This window comes from Rhinolophus sinicus, linkage group LG06 (genome assembly GCF_036562045.2).
Source record: "Rhinolophus sinicus isolate RSC01 linkage group LG06, ASM3656204v1, whole genome shotgun sequence".
Classification (NCBI taxonomy): domain Eukaryota; kingdom Metazoa; phylum Chordata; class Mammalia; order Chiroptera; family Rhinolophidae; genus Rhinolophus; species Rhinolophus sinicus.
Window position 1 is genome coordinate 101917421 of NC_133756.1, and position 17681 is coordinate 101935101.

The 17681-nt window shown below is 34.7% G+C and overlaps 1 protein-coding gene across 4 annotated transcripts in view; it reads right to left on the bottom strand.

Annotated features, from left to right (window-relative positions):
- CEP57 (centrosomal protein 57) overlaps positions 1 to 17681 on the bottom strand; it is a 45583-nt gene that overhangs the window by 3833 nt on the left and 24069 nt on the right. For 3 of the 4 annotated variants that reach the window (XM_074335581.1, XM_019737533.2, XM_074335580.1), the window contains exons 3-10: positions 16316 to 16495; positions 15837 to 15958; positions 11641 to 11757; positions 10957 to 11034; positions 8086 to 8193; positions 7497 to 7574; positions 1394 to 1632; positions 415 to 559 (exon numbers count right to left, since the gene is read on the bottom strand). In XM_074335581.1, the coding sequence (XP_074191682.1) occupies positions 415 to 559; positions 1394 to 1632; positions 7497 to 7574; positions 8086 to 8193; positions 10957 to 11034; positions 11641 to 11757; positions 15837 to 15958; positions 16316 to 16495 (1067 nt within the window). The remainder of the gene's footprint in view (positions 1 to 414; positions 560 to 1393; positions 1633 to 7496; positions 7575 to 8085; positions 8194 to 10956; positions 11035 to 11640; positions 11758 to 15836; positions 15959 to 16315; positions 16496 to 17681) is intronic. The other variant, XM_019737534.2, reaches the window with a different exon arrangement.

Sequence of the window (17681 nt, forward strand, 5' to 3'; positions counted from 1 at the left end):
AAATGTAACTAATGATTTTTTCACATATTTATATCTGACTCCTTTAGAAATGAGACTTTCTAGGTTCTGTTAAAGACTTGGGTAAACTTAGAATCATTTAAACTCCTCACAGAAGTTAAAAGTTCATTGATATAAAGGTAGGAATATTAAATATATTCAGTATTTGAAGGATGTATCGAAGATGATAAAATCTATTCTAAGAGACTGCAAGACAGTTGTCTTATTTCCTAGTCCACTTAACACGAATTCTTAGTATTTAATAAACTGAATTAACAAGTGTCTAAAGAAAGACTTCCTGTAGCTCCCTATCTATGATACACTTACAATGCCATCAATATATTGACTAAAAGGGTGTTTTTGTTGCTGTTGTTATTTTCTAATCATTAGAAACACGTGAAGAAAAACTTGAGTTACCTGGGCTTGATATTTTCGAACTTTAGTTATTTGATTGGCTTTTGCCTCCATCCTTCCCACTAATGCCTCCAGTTCACACTCTAAACTGTCTTTCAGTTCAACAGTTGGTGATTCTTGTACAAGCTTTGCAAGCTGCTGATGATCACTATATAAAAAACAGAAGTAGGGCTTGGTTACGTTTCCTATGATTCGTGGTTAGGCCCATACATCTCACTCATCATGGGACCACTGCTCTGTGCATTAAAAAAAGACTCATTTTTTTTTTTTAATACACCAACACATTTTCAAATTAACAATGACAGTTTAAAATTCCAAGAAAGGCACTGAAGGCAAATGCCAAAAGTTCTTAATTTCAAAGAGTTAATTATATTTCCAAACCGCCCCCCACAAGAGTATTAACGCATCTAGAAAGGAAAATCTAGAGAAGGACCTTGGTTCAGCAAACACTCACATCCTAACATACCAGTTAACACTTTGTAAGCGGGCATTTTCCCGCCAAATCGCATCGTAACGCGGGGCTTTTTTGACATTTTCTCGCCAAAATTAGACTTTCCGTAAAATATTCATATCTTTCGATCTATTTGATATTTTTCTATGAAACTTTCAGTGTTTTAGTTTAAAAAGAGGTCTCTATTTACTTTGCAAAATTTCTGCCGGTTCCAACTAGAGGCGATATGACGAGTTTACTCGTTTCCCGCAAAAAATGTGTTAAGTTTAGCGTAATGTATATATCAAGCTTCCAAACAAGGAAATAAAACTTAAATGTAAACCTTGGTCTTCAAAACAGTTAACAATATTAGAAAGGGAGAGATTTCACCCAGAAGAGTTGTATTTGTTAATGTCCTAGTAACTTGCTCAGTGGTTGGCGCAATGATTATGCTCAACAAATATTTGTTGAACAAAGATTGGTAAAATCATCAAGAAGTTAAAACAAGATTTTACAACTACATTAAAAAAAAAAAAATCACCGAAAACTCACAAACTCATTTGCCCAAACTCATCTTGTAACGTCTGTAAGACTTCTGACAACTCTTCATTAATGCTGCTGGAGGAGGGAGGCGATGCTGACTTCTTAGTCCTGCCGCTTCGGGAAGGTACTTGCTTCGTCAAAGGAACGCTGCTGACGACTCGATCATTGCACAAGGCTTTACTATGCTGCTTCATCAGGTGCAAGACGTGCTGCACGTTGGCTACCACAGCATGGCTGGGGCTGGTGGACTGAAGAAAAATGAAGAGAACGAATTGAAGCCACATCCTCTAAATCTGTTCTTTTTACTCCCTAAACTGGGTGAAAAGACTTCCCACACCCCCGAGAAAGCCTGACCTAAGTCTCCTACTCTGGAGTAAATCAATTACCAAGTCCCATGTATTTAGCATTTGAAGTATCTCCACTAGGCCTTTGATACGCCACCCTGCTGTCAGTCACCTGGTTTATGGCCTCGCCTCTATGAGCCACAGGAAGAACATCCTAATTGGTCTGTCTGCTCCCAGCCTCTTCAGTGTCCAACTCCACAGCGCTATCACTTATCTTCTGAACATATTATTCTGATCAAGCTGTTCTCCTAATTGGCCTCCTCTGATGGGAAGCCCACTCATTTCAAACTCCTCAGCACAGAAAATTAGGCCTTAATACTGAGCTGCAGTTTATACTCCCTGACCTCATGTCCCATCTCCTAATTTCTCTCCATTACTTCTTTTGTGTGACAACTTTTATACCATTCTTTAAAACCCAGTTCAAGTCTATAATATTAAGACTTCCTTAAAACCTCCAGGTAATTAGTGTTCATTCACAGATCACCTATGGCATTTTTCTCTATCATAGTATTTATCACAATATATTGTAATTGTGTTTGTGTGTATCAGCTATTAAACAATGTGTGGTAGGAAATGTTATTGTATTGATTTCTCTATCCTGGAATAGTAAGAAGCACTTTATTAACAACAGGAAATATTAACAACAGGAAAAACTTGGTAGCCTTCTTGAAGTTTGTGTTTCGAACACTAAACAATAATCTCAATGTGCCATTTCAATTCATAAACAGATGGCTGTTCTAACTCAGCTCCAGAAGAATCATCTAAACAGCATATTTAAAATGCAGATTCCCAGGCAGCACTCCAGACTCAGTGTGAGGTCAGGGGTTGGAACGGTGTATTTTTAAGTCTGCCAAATTGATTCTGATCAGCCAGGTTTGGAAACCACTATGCTAAGCTAAACAGATACTCTTTTTATCCTAGTTTCTACTGTTAGGTAGTAAACTGATTCCAGCAATACACTGTTGTATACACCTCATCAAAGTGGGGTTTATTCCAGCAGTGCCAGGCTAATTCAATATTTGAAAATCAATCAATTTAATCCAGCATCTCAGTAGGGTAAAAAAGAAAACTCATATAATCATATAATTTGATGAAGAAGAGCACTGAAAAAGTCAAACAGCCATTCAGCGCATTAACACTCAGCAAATAGGAACAGAGGGGTATTTCCTCACGTTGATAAAGAGACTGACTGAGAACCTACCCCTGATGCCGCACTGACTGGTGAAAAGACCGAAAGCCTTCCCCTTAAGATCTGCAAACAGGCCAGGATGTCCACTCTCATCTATATACTAGCAATGATCATGTAGAAACAATTAAAACTGAATACAATTTACAATGACTCAAAAAATATTTGAGTATAAATCTAATAAAACAGATATGGGACTAATATGTTGAAAAACATAAAACACTGATAAAAGAAATCAAACAGCTAAATGAATGAGAGAGATACTATCCTCATGAGCTGGCAGACTCAACGAGGATGTCAGTTCTCCCCAAATTAATCTACAGGTATAATACAATTCCCATGAAAATCCCAGTAAGATTTTTTTAAGCTAGAGACAAGTTTATTTTAAAATTCATATGGAGAGGCAAAGAAACTAGAAAAGCTAAAACAATTCTGAAAAAGAATAAAATAGGATGAATCACTCTCCCCAATGATAAGACTTTATATAGAGCTACAGCAATTGAGGCAGTGTGGTATTGGCAAAGACGTATCATCTACCAATGGAACAAAAAAAAAGAATTTTGACCCAGTAAGAGGCTTACTGTATACAAAAATTATTTAAAGTGGGTCACAGATTTAAATGTAAAACAAACTACAAAACACAGATGAAATTCAGTGAAAATCTACACAACAGTCTAGGCAAAGAGTTCTTCGACATGACTCCAAAAACATGATCCATAAAAGCAAAAATATAAATTAACTAGTTTGTCAAAATGAAAGCTTCTGCTCTGTGAAAGAGTCTGTTAAGAGGATGAAATGAGGACAACATAATAAAGGAGCGGGTCCAAGATGCAGATTAGGAAAACGCTATACTTACTCCATCCCGGGATCACACCAAAATTACAAATGAATTATAGAACAATCCACCTCAAGAATCATCTGGAGACTAGCTGAGCAGAACCCCTATAACTAAGGATATAAAGAAGAGGCCACACTGAGACTGACCACACACACACACACACACACACACACACACACGGATGGAAAGCTAAGCTACCAATTGGGATAATATATTTGCAAACCACTTATCTGATAACATGCCTTGTATCTAAAATACAGAAAGAACTGTGAAAACCTAACAGTAAAAAAAAAAAAAAATCCAATTAAAAAAGGGCAAAATATATAAATAGACGTTTTACTACAGGATATGCAGCTGGCAAATAAGCACATGAAAAGAAGCTCAAATATTATTAGTCATTAGGGTAACAGAAATTAAAACCACAGTGAGGTATCATAACATACTAAAATAAAAAGTGACAATACTAAATGCTGGGGAGAATGTGGAAAAATTGCATCTTTCATACACTGCTACTGGGAATGTGAAACGATACAGCCAGTCAAAACTAGCTGGACAGTTTTCTTTAAAAACTAAATATACCCTTACAATACAATTCGGCAATCAAACTCCTGGTTATTTACCCCCGAGAAATGAAACCATATGACACACAAAAACCTATACACGAAATGTCATACTGGTTTTATTTGTAAACATCAAAAAGTGGAAACAACCCAAATGTCCTTTAATGGGTGAATGAATGGTTCAACTGTGGTACGTTCACACCACGGACTACTACTCAGCAAGAGAAAGAACTATGGATACACACAATAATTTGATAGGTCTCAAGAGAGTTATGCTGAGTGAAAAACTCAATCTCAAAGGGTCACATACTGCACGATTCCATTATACAGCATTTTTGAAATGGCAAAATTGCAGATATGGTGTAGGGGTGGTTACACAAATCTATGTGATACAATTGCATTGGCCGGGAGCTGCGTGCACCCACGTCCATGTAAAGCTAGGGAAATCTGACGAAGGTCTGTGGATTGTACCAATGTTCATCTTCTGGTTTTAATACCACATTGTAGTTATGTACTCTGTTACTATTGGGGTAAACTGGGTGAAGGGTATACACGGCCTTTCTGTATTCTCTCTGCAGCATCATATGACTCCATAGTCATTTCAAAATGAAAAAGTTAATCCACGTTTTTATCAAGATAATTTAAATTCAACTACAACTAAATAATTTAGGTACACATACTCCCCTGCACGTATGCCATCATCAATAAAACCTTGATTATCAAAAACCAAATTCATCTGTCTCATTAACAACTTTAAACAGTGATATACATGGTATTTGTTTTAAAGTGCAAAAATATGCGTTGAATATGGGGAATCACTATATCACTCATAATTTCTATTCATTATACTTCTGCTCTGTGAGTTTGTTAAGAGGATGAAAAGAGGACAATGTAATAAAGGAGACGGTACAAGATGGTGGGTTAGGTAAATGTTATACATACACTTTCTTTTATTTATACATATACTTTCAATAAGCAGTATAGTTTTTGAAATCTTTTCCTATTATTTTCCTGATTGTAATTGTTAATGTAATTTTATGTCTGCTGAATCTAGTAATAAATTGGGATTTCTACTTTATATCTTTTTAATTTCATTTTTCTAATAATTCATTTTTATTGCATTTTACAAATGATTTTGTCTATGACAACATACAATTAAAAATAAAAACTGGTCTTTCACAATAGATAGTTTGAGAAACACTGAGCTAAGGTGACAGCACATTCTTAAGCATTTGAATAATATTTCACAAAGAATACAAAAAACTTCAAAAGAGGAACTCAAGTTGAAAAGTCCTGTGTTTGAACGTGTCCTGTTCAATCTTTGTATTAATGAGAATTAGCAACAATAATTAAATTTGAAGATAACAGAAACATAATGGAAAACTGAAAAGAATTCTAACCTAATGTGGGACTGGGTGAATCTATTCCTATAGAGCTTCACTTGATTAAAAATTCCGTATATAAAAAAAAAAATCAATTCCACAAGTAAAGAACCTACAGAGGCCAGTGCAAAGATTCAGTAAGACTTGTAACTTCAGCTGACTTCAGTTATCGATGAGTGAAAGGAAGGGATGGTGTGGCTTTCCCCATAACATTAATGTGATGCTAGGCTGAGCTAACAGATTATCCAGAACATGACAAAGACTATTCTGTGCTAGTCACACCACATTTAGAAAGCTATATTCAATTTAGGAAGGAAGAGAGTGATGAGGCAGTAAAGAAACTCATAAAGCACATCTTATGATGAAGAGCTGAAGGAAAGGTAATATTTATTTATAACCTAGAATAGAATAAGATGAGAAAAAGATAAAGCTATCTTCAAAAGTTTTAAATTTTATAATAGTCGAGGGTTCATTTATATGTTCTATGTGAATCCTTAAGAATAGAAAAAAGACCAATGAGTAGAATTTCTAGGACAGATTTCAACTCACTTAAGAACTTTCAAATAAAGCTGTCAAAGAAATGTGATGGGCTTTCTAAGGTATAATGGTGTCTCATCAGTAGATGTATTTGAACAGAGTATACAACCATTACCTGGGATGTTTATATAATGAAAACAATGGACAGGGAACTACTGTATTAGGTGGGTTCCAAATCGACCTGAACATTAGACTGGGAGCAGGGAAGAGTGGAAAAATACTTTCTAGGCCCCACAGCTCAAAAATTCGATTTAGTAGGATTGTGGTCGGGGTTTGTAATCTGCTTTTTCAAGTGCATAGTGAGTCTGATGAAGCCGGTCAACCCTTAAGAACCTCTATTTCCAACCTAACTCAAAGATTCTATGGTAAAACAAAAGAGCCTGGTAAAAGACAAAGGAAATAACATAGGGGAAAACATGGTCTGCAATCCAACAAGAGGATTAATTTAGGGTAAAGGACAGCACAGAGCCAACGGCAACACTTTTTTCCAAGTGATTTGTGCCTCACACATCTACAAAAGGCAAGTGGAAAAGCTAGGAAATAGTTCATTCCTTAAGCTTTCACTGAGAATTTACTGTGGGGTTAAAGTTAAATAAATAAGTATGACAGATAAAATTAAAATTTACTCCCCAAGCCCCTCAAACTCACTGGGTCTTCAAGGCATCTATACAAGAAACAAACCAGCAACACAAACAGTTAATCAAAAAGCGGTATAAACTAACACAGTATCGAGTACTTATTAGAAATTACTTAGTACTTGCTGGTACTTGACAAAATTAATCACCTCTGCATTTAAGCTCTAAAGGAACATAAAATTCAAGTCTATGCCTGACTGCTTCTTGGAGAATGAGTCCTCTGAGTAATATGGATGTGAGGACAAACAGTATGTGATTTCTATTTATTTAAATATCTATATTTAAATATAAATCAACAGGATTGACACTGAAAATTCAGTGCTAAAATACACGATTTCCTGTTTCCTTGGCCCTTATCTGCAACCACATCTTCTCCAAACCAGGGTCTCTGGCATTTGTTCCCATCTTCCCTTCCACAAATACTTTATTTGCTTTAAAGTAACCCCTAGTCTCCTCCCTGCTCCCCAATCTCATAATATCTTCCTCCATTTCATTCTCACATCACTATGATCAACATTGGTAATGGAGCAGAAAAATGTTTCCACCATTTATAGGTATACAGGCAGATGGGTGGATTTAGTACAAAGATCTAAGTTGTATTTAAAAAAAATCCAGATTCAACCAACTCACCTTTCCAGCTACAAATGGCATATCGCCCAAGCATAATCTATAATGTGGTTGTGCAGCAAAATAGTTCCTAGGACCTTTCTGAATGGAAAGGAAAGAAAAACAATTTTACGCACATGACAATAACAGCTAACTGTCCATGACTACCCTGAAACTTCAGCTTAGTGCTGTGCTACTACTTGCCTTATCTATATTGGCACTATGGTCTCAAGCTCCTACTAATACTTGTCAACATGCATCCCAGCCTAGGAAAGAAGAAAATGGTACCTGACAAAACAGCAGTTAAAGTCTAGAAAAAGTGAGTGTGTGTGTGTGTAAAAAGATTTTAACAGCAAAAGGTAATTAATGCAATACTGATTAATAACTAACATTTGTTCAGTGTTTTATAATTCTAAGATGCTTTCATATATATTATTTCACTACCAGAGGAAAAATTTAGAAGCAGATATTACTTATCTCCATCTTCCAATGAGAAACTGAGAATGAGAAATTTACTCATCCAAGCCTGTGTTATCACATGATTTACGAGGGTTTTTCACATAAATTATGCCCAGTAATAATCAGCATTCTGACTTATTAGTTGTTTTCATACCTTTTCTGGTGGTTTTGACTTCTTTTTTTTAATTCTTCTTGTACTAGGAACACAAGGAGTTGCCTTATCTTCAAAGATAAGTCTATTTGTTTCTAGACCAATCTGCAACTAGAAAAAAATATGAGCCTAAAGTTAATGCTGTAGAAATAAAGCTATGATTCAAATTTGAGATTCACCATGTAAAAGCCTACAAAAACCTACAGTAGTATATACCTGAAAAACACGTCATAGCTGTGTAACTATGTCTTGAACTAATCCGTCAACATTTGTCAAACATTTTAAATCAGTATCAGTCTCTCATTTTATCTTGAAGTGTTGTGTTATAATTTGTCCTTTCTTTAGCCTGGAACGCTCCATTATTTGTAGTTGCTTCATAAATTATACTTAATGAGTTAAATGCACTATATCAAACTGCAAACTGATACTTCAATATTTTTTTTCACACATAGAATCAACAACAGTGCCAGACACGAAGCAGCTGGAGAGCAAAACACATTTCTTTTTATTTAAAAAACTCATACATTTACAATGTAAGAAAAAGAAACTGGAAATTTATGTCCAAAAGAACTGGAAGGTGTATCAACAAATGCTATCAAGTCCCTTTCTCTAGAAGCTTAGTAACTACATGCATTTAAAAATAATTTCACATCTACGTGGTAGAAATTCCACAAGCAATTATTAAGGACTTCAAACAAGGACTGCTGTTTTGTCTAAGCCAACTTTGAACGTTCCTTAAACACCCATGCACGTGCGCATTTACACACACACAGACACACAAACACATACATACAACTGACAAGTGCGTCTATTAGTCTAGAATTGTGGTTTTCAAACCTGCCTGTGTATGCAAGTCTATGAGAAAAAGTCAGATTGTCAGGCTCCTTTACAGACCTCATGATTTTGAATGGTCCAGGTTGGGGAAATTTGTATTTAAAAGCATTTTAAAGTTCCCTGGGAAATTATGATGGAGCTGGAACAAACACTCAGAATCAATGGATTAGTTGAAAGAAATACTGAGGTCGTTCATCACTAACACTTCCCACAGTGACTGCACTCTCTGGGGAAAGAATCTATCTAGTGACAAAGGAATACAGGGATCTCTAGTCACAGGAGCGTCTATATCCCCACACATCTAACAATGCTTTATACATAGTAAATTGAATAAATACAATTCAATGAACATGAAATTACTATTCTGGAAGACCTAAGATGCCAGTGAGTTTAAACAGTATACAAAAGGACAATTTTTTTCTAGCTTATTTACTTCTCCCTAATAGCTGTTATATATTTGTGAGGCAGATTTTTAATATTTTAAAGTGTTTTCATTATCTTTCTCTCTTGTTTGAACTCTCCAACACTAAGACATAAAATGAAGATCACTTTATCAATGATAAAATCCAAGCCCTGAATGGTTACTATCTTGCCCAAGGCTACACAAATTAGGGTTAGCTAGACTTGGAGCCATTTATCCCTGGCCATTGTTCTTCCACTACAATAGTGTTCACTATCAGAACTCAAAACCTTTACTGGTATTATCAGTAATAATAACTGACTGGATCTCTACTTTATTCCTGCTAAATGAAAAAGAAAACAAAAACACCATAAAATCATTTTTAAAATTAATAATGAACCTGTTTAATTTTGTATTTCATGTACAACAGAACTCACCACCACAAAGTATATAAAGAACAACCTGTAAGTTTCATGTTACAAGTGAGGAAATGAAAACACAGTGAAGTGGAATGGGCAGAGAAACCAAGTAATTTCAAAATTCGTTGGTAGTCACAAATAAAGCCACATGGCTATATCACTCAGAACACATTGAGGGAAAGACATATATCAGGGAAAAACATATATGAGGGAAAACACACTGAGGGAAAACCAAATCTATCAGAAAGTAAACATTTGAGAAAGAAAATATATTACGTTTAATAGAAAGACAGTATGTTAAGTCAACGAATTCTGGGAAGCATGGGAACTAAAAAACAAAGATAATAGAATGTTTCTAGTCCTGCGAGCACATTTATGAAGTGACCTCTGGCCACAGCTGGAACTGCAAAGCCTCCACTCCTTATTGTTTTAGAATAAGGACCTATTTCTTGTGTTAATATTACCAGAAAAGATACAAATGTTATAAAACTTAAAGACTGGAAGCGGGAGGGCAATATCCGTGAAGTATTTGAATAAATATGCTTATAAGGGGAGAGTCTTCAGTTACAAACAGAAGTCTTTTATTGAGCCTGTAAGACTTATTGGGTACAGAGGTGTTGCTATAAACGCAGTTCTGGTCGGTAATATATAAACTTGATGTTTTTGAGAATTCACACTGCCTCTCCTATACTACCTAGTGGCCACCGCATAGGATAAAAACCAAGACGAGACTGAGCAAAGCTCATTTTCCTAATATGGTAGGTTTCTGTGAATTAGTATGGGTCACTAGATATTGGAGTAGCCCACTACCTCAACTTCTGTCCTGATGTTTTGACGCCGCCAAGGAAAGGGAAGCACCTGTAAGCAGGATACTGAATGATGGCTTTCCCATAGTGACCCATGTTTTACATGATTATGTATTAACCTTATTATGTATACTTTGATAAAATATACTCTGATATTTTTCAGTTTATTAATTTTTTTAAAAAAATGCTGATTGAAATCCCACAATTTGAAAAATTCTAAAGAATTGCTCAGCTTTTATTCTGTTTGTAAAAAAGTTTATAATTTTCCATCTTAAGCTACCTCTAAGAATTTACAAATTGGACCATTCCAAATTCTAAAGTATAAATAATCTAAGAAGCCCACAGTTAATCATCTATCTATATATAAAGAGTATTACAAAATATGATGAGCCTAATTGCTCACATTTCAACTTACCTCAGCTGCCTTAGCTTGCATACGTTTCCTTTCCTGTTCTTCTTCATGAAGTTTTGCTTCCAACTCTTGCATTTTTTTCTAGTGATAAAAACATTAAAAGCAGTAACAGTAAATAAAAAAGAGTCTTATTGTCTATTTGAAAAATTTTAATATAGCAACAGAGGAATATGTGTAAATTTTTAACATAGTAAATATAAGCTTGTTAATTCACTCTAGTAATGGCTCTGGGCTTGCCAGTGTGCATGCCATCCCTTGTCATTTGTTATTAGTCATCTATGAGGTAGTTGAACAGAACTATGGGTAAAAATCTATGGCTGAAGAACACAGCTCTGTATGAAGGCACATAGGTCACACAGAAGCTCAATCTGGAACTTTAGTTTTCCAAGCGAATCAATTTAAAACTAAAATTAGGTCACAGAACAACTTAACCAAGTGATACAAGCCTGAGGGATACTCAAAAAAAACCATTTAATCTTCCAACACTTTTGAAGAGAACTCCTCATGTACATCAAGATTTTAAAATGTGAACATTCTCCCCAAATTAAATTTCTTCCTTTAAAAATACCTATATGTTTCTTTGCTACAAGGTCACTTTTCTTCCTATAAATATTAAGTATTATAAAATGATCAATTTTGAAAAGAACCAATATTATGCATTGATAAGTAAAAAATATATTCACTGACTTCTGCAAGGGCCTGCATTGCAGTAAGTTTATTATATTCCTGCTCAAGAAGGTCCAATTTTTCAAGCTGGCTCTGAACATGTGTCTGATCATGTTGTCGTTCTCTTTCTAGGGAAACCTGTGGAACAATATTAAATACAGAATGATAAATCAAATGATTTAAAAAAAAACAAACCCTGGAAGACAACTAGCACTGAGTGTAACTAAGAATACACTATATGCTAATTTTTCTAGCCTTTCATAAAACTACTTAGACACTGCAGAGGAATTCTAGGAAAACAATATTAAGATGAAACCACAAGAACATCAATGAACACAAGTGGACTCCTGTTCTTACTATATACTACTATAACATTTAGTTCTATTACAGTGAGACTATCAATCATACTTTGAGATAGCAGGGATTTACTGGACATATAGGTTACGCATATATACTCATACACACATTCTCTCTCTCTCTCTCTCCTCCCCCCGCTCCCAATTAGTCTGGTTCTCTTAAATAATCTTTTAATTAACGCGATAATTATGGTTTTGGTATCCATTATTTACATTTCCTCTGAATTACATGTAGAACATCCATTATTTTCCTTTTTTTCAGGTGTAGGGTTAAGGATTTAAAAAGACTTCCACCTATCAGTTTTAAGAACTGAAAATCACAGGGTAAATCTAAGACAAGAAGTGGAAATATGCTAAATTGAGGTTTATTGGTAGAACTCCAAGTATATAAACTTGTAAAGAGTGTATCTCCACATACAAGTCTACAGTAATGAGTAACATACAATGACAATAATTTTTTCTGGAATCTGTGTGAACTCCTAATTCCCTCCTATCCACCACAGTGGACAGTTCACTGCCCTTAAAAGAATACATTAAAAGTTGGCAAAAACCGTATTTTATTTCCAGTACTGGAACCATTCTTATTAAACTATATATTTAAAATTTACTGAAGAAATGGGCCTATAATTCCAAGTCATCTTTTATATACAGTCAGGCACCACTAACGACAGGAATACATCCTGAGAAATGCATCGTTAAGCGACATCATCGCAGAATGGACTTGCACACACCTAGGCGGTGTAGCCCACTACACATCTAGGCTGTATGCTGCAGCCTATTGCGCCTAGGTTACAAGCCTGTAAATCATGTTACTGTACAAAACAACACAAGATTAAATAAGCACAAGAGAAAATGATGCAATCGAGAGATGCAGTAAATATGGGATGTATGAGGCTGCTGCCAGCATAACACAGCATCCATGTTTTACAGCAAATTTTTCTTTTTCGTAACTAGGAGTACAATCGAAAATAACAATAAAAAGTAAATACATAAACCAGTAGCATTTATTATCAATTTCAAGTATAATGTACTGTACATAACTGTCTGTGCTATTTTATATGACTGGGTGTGCAGGGCGTTTGTTTACACCAGCACCATCACAAACACGAGTAATGATTGCACTATGGCGTTACAACAACTACATCACTAGGTAATAGACAATTTTCAACTCCATTATTATCTCATGAGAGCACCATCGTATATGCAGTCTATAGCTGACCAAAACGTCTTTAAGAAGCACGTGACTGTATGTCTAACAGATACACAGGCATTCCTCGGCAATACTGCAGGTTTGCTTCATACTATAGCAATAAAGTGAATATTGCAATAAAGCGAATCACATTTTATTGCTAAAAACTGCTATCAATCATCTGAGCTCTGGGCAAATCGTAATCTTTTTACTGGTGAAAGATCTTCCCTTCAATTTGTAAAATAGACAGTATCTGTGAAACTCAATAAAATGAAACACAATAAAACAAGGTATGCCTACCTATATTAGTCAAAACATCTTACTGATGTCTTATAAATGCTTTCTAACCTGTGAACTGGAATATCTCAATGAAGAGAATTATTCCATTACTGTATACAATGTTTTACATTTCCAATCATGTGACAGATATGAAAGAAAAATCTCCAGATGTGAAAAAAGATAAAGGAACTCAAAAGCAAGTGAAGTGATGCTAAAGCAAAATATCACATGAGGCAGTACTAGAGCCTTGATGTACAAAATATAGCAGAAATATGACGAAAAATCTCAGGCAATGTATCATCTGGATGATGCAAGAACCCCAGCCAATAAATTAACATAAATCTGGACCAGAACCAGTGAAAACCATCAAGCACCAGCAAAGCAAATCCACAACTGCCTCTTAAGGCTGCAACACAACTTAGAAAGTATGGAAAAATCCATGACAAAGGTGGTAAGAATATACAATGGGGAAGACAGTCTCTTCATTAATACTGTTGGGAAAACTGGATGATAAAGGGAAAAAAGTTGAACTGAAGACTTTCTGATACCATATAAAAAATAAACTCAAAATCAATTGAAGACTTAAATATAAGGCCTGAAACCATACAACTCCTAGAAGTAAAAATGGGCAGTAAACTCTCTGACATTGGTCTTAGCAATATTTTTTGGGCTATGTCTCCTTAGGAAAGGGCAACAACAACAAAATAAGCAATAAGACTATATCAAATTAAAAATCTTTTGCACAGCAAAGGAAACCATCAACATAATAAAAAGGCAACCTACTGAATGGGAGAAGATATTTGCAAAGTATATATTCGCTAAAGGTTAATATCCAAAATATGTAAAGAAGCCATACAATTTTGAAAACACAATCCTATTTTAAGAAAGGGCAAAGGACCAAAATAAACATTTCTCCAAAGAAGACATACAGATGGTCAAGAGACACATGAAAAGATGCTCAACATCACTAATCATTAGGGAAATGCAAATGAAAACCAGTGACAGATTACCTCACATCTCTCAGAACAGTGTATCTATCAAAAAAGACAACATACAGCGAGGATGTGGAGAAACAGGAATGTTCGTGCAATTGTAAATTGGTGCAGCTACTATGGAAAACAGTATTGAAGTACCTTAAAAATTTAAATAGAACTACATACCACACAGAAATTCCACTTCTGGGTATTTATCCAAAGAAATCAAAAACAATTTGAAAAGATATATGCACCCTCATGTTCACTGCTGCTTTATTTACAACAGCCAAGATACGAAAACACCTAGGTGTCCATCGAAAGATGAATGGATAAAGAAGATGTGACAGACACACACACACACACACACACACACACACACACACAAATATGGAATATTATTCAGCTATAAAAAAGAATGAAATCTCTCCATTTGTCACAACATGGATGAATCTAAAGGGTATCACGCCGAGTGAAATAAGTCAGATTAGAGAAGACAAATACTGTATGATTTCACTCACATATGGAATTAAAAAAAAAATAAATAAAAAATCGCCAAACAGAAACAGAGTCATAGACATAAAGAACAAACTGATGGTTGCCAGAGGGGAGAGAGTAAGAGGAGGATGAAAAAGGTGAAGGGGATTAAAAGATACAAAATTCTAGTTATAAAGTAAGTACCGGGATGTACTATAAAACATAGAGAATATAGTCAATATCGTAATAAGCGTATAGTGACAGATGATTCCTAGATTTATTGTGGTGATTTTTTAAGATATATACATGTCTAATCACTATGCTGTACACCTGAAACTAATATAATACTGTACGTTAACTACACTTAAATTAAAAAAAAGACAGTGTTTTCAAAGTCTAAAGAACCTTACACTTTCTCAAAGTATAAAGACTCAAATCTTACTAGGGTCTTCAAATAAATTCAAGAGGCACATAATATGATTTTTTGTATCTTTTATAATGTAGACTCAAAGAATATGATGAGAAAAGATCACACAACTAACTGTACAGTATTTTCCCAATTTAAGTAAAACTCTACCAAATACAGCAATAATCATGAAGACGACCAATCAAATCTTCAGACACCATAAAAGATCCCAAGTAATTTCCGTCTTGGGCTGTTATACTGTTCAAAAGCATAAGCTACCAAAGTGTATGTGTATGTGTGTGTGTGGGTGATCCAAAAAGGAAACCCCTCTTTATAGCTATGCTGAAAAGAACAAATTACATTTTTTTCTCAGAGCTTACACTAGCTTTTCAATATGAACTACTGGTGCTGTCAGTGGTTATTTTAAGATAAAAGGAGAAATGATTATTATAATAACACCATTAGTTCTCGCTGAGAAAAAAGGTCTAATTTTCCCCATAACCAACTGTTCTTGAGAATGAATCTGTGAGGTACCATACCTGTTTCTCCAAGACAGACGTCCTTTCCTTTTCTGCATGCTTTATCATACTACGCATGTATTCCAATTGTTTTTCTAAAAGATTACATTTATTTTCTGCAGCTAACAACTGAGATGTCAGTTCTAAAAAGAATACATATGAAAAGCAGAAATTAGCTCACTCACAGAAGTTTGAACAAGCTGTTATAAGGAACTAAACCTACTGTGTATACAATAAATACTTAACCAGTAGCCCCAGAAGCCTTTTCAGGTGACCTAAGGTGTTCTCTATAGGTATGCTAGTCTAATGTGCTTTGAATTTAGTCAGGAAACATAATTCATGACACCAGCACTCGCTCCTCCAACTGCACCCCAGTATAATACAATTTTGTAGTGCCTGATGACACTGACCACCAGAAAATGCTATACTGTGCAATTTTAAGAGTAATTTTATAATACCTATTTTGATGGTGTTTCATTTCCTTCATAATTTAAACAAACCTTGATTGTGCTTTGATTCCTCATTTTTTGAATTCTCCCTTTCTTGTATCTGTTCATCCAATACTTTCTTATATTCAGTTGTTTCTCTAGACAAGGTTTTCACACTTTCTTCTGCCTGAATCCTTTCAAGTTCTAAGCGTCGAATCTTATCCTGAAGATTCTTCAGAGCAGAAAATATGGCTGCCAAATACAAACATGGGTACTATAAGATAACAAGACATATGGGGGAAAGTTCACTGAGAAAGAATAATCTTATCTAAATAAAAAATAAAAGTGATAGATGGGTTCAGTGGAGGATCACTCTTTGGGAATAAAACGTTAATTATTATCACATAATTGTTTTTTAAAAAATCCATTTAAAGACATCTTTTGAGTTTCTGAAACATGCCAAGTACTCAAGTAAAAACCACATTACTGTGGTCCAAATATTTCCAAGATTTTATAAAATGATAAACATATTTAGCAACTCATAAATTTTTATAAATATATGAAGTTCATATACAAAGTTCAAATAACTGACCCAAAGTACATTAACTATCACTCTTCTGTTTCATCAGCAGGATCCCATGCAGAATTCAAACGCAGAGTTAACAGTCAAGCACAAGAGGGACCATTTTTTAATCTCCGTTTTTTTATCATTTATGAAAAAAAAAATCTAAGAACACTTCAACTGCCCCCCACCCAAGTTTCTGATTATAAAAGTAATAGGTATTCACTGTAGAAGGCACAGGAAAATACAACGAAGACAACTAATAATCCAACTACTGAGAGATAATGACGGTCATTTGTAATTATTTCTCCCAATCTTTTACTATAAGCATAAAATAAATTGAGATAAAAATTTAAGATTTGTTTTTCACTCTAGCTTATGAAACGGTGAGCATTCCCTCATGCTGTCTTAAAAGGTGATTTCCTTACCACCAATAAGTAAAAATTGAAAAAATTAAGTTACTAGGTCAAAGGATATTCACATTTTAAAGGCTCCTGAAAAAGAGTCAAGTACCTTCACAAAGGGTTGAACCAATTTATAATTTCATCAGAAGGATGTCTTTGCCAACACAGACCATTATTAATTACAGTATCTCTGTCATTCTGAATAAGAAACACATGCTACTTCTGGATATTTTACTTTGCATTTCTATTAGAAGTTTAAATATTTTTTGTAGATATTATTGGTCAATTTCCTTTCCTTAGTGAATTTCTTTCCCCATTTTTCTACAAGAAAAACTCCCTCCTCCATTTTGTTTTTAATTCTACAGATATTTTTCATATAGTTATATCTGATGTACAGATATTTTTTGATGTATATTTTTCAGTTATATCTAACAATCTTTGCCATCAAGTTCTTTGTTTATATACACAGAAC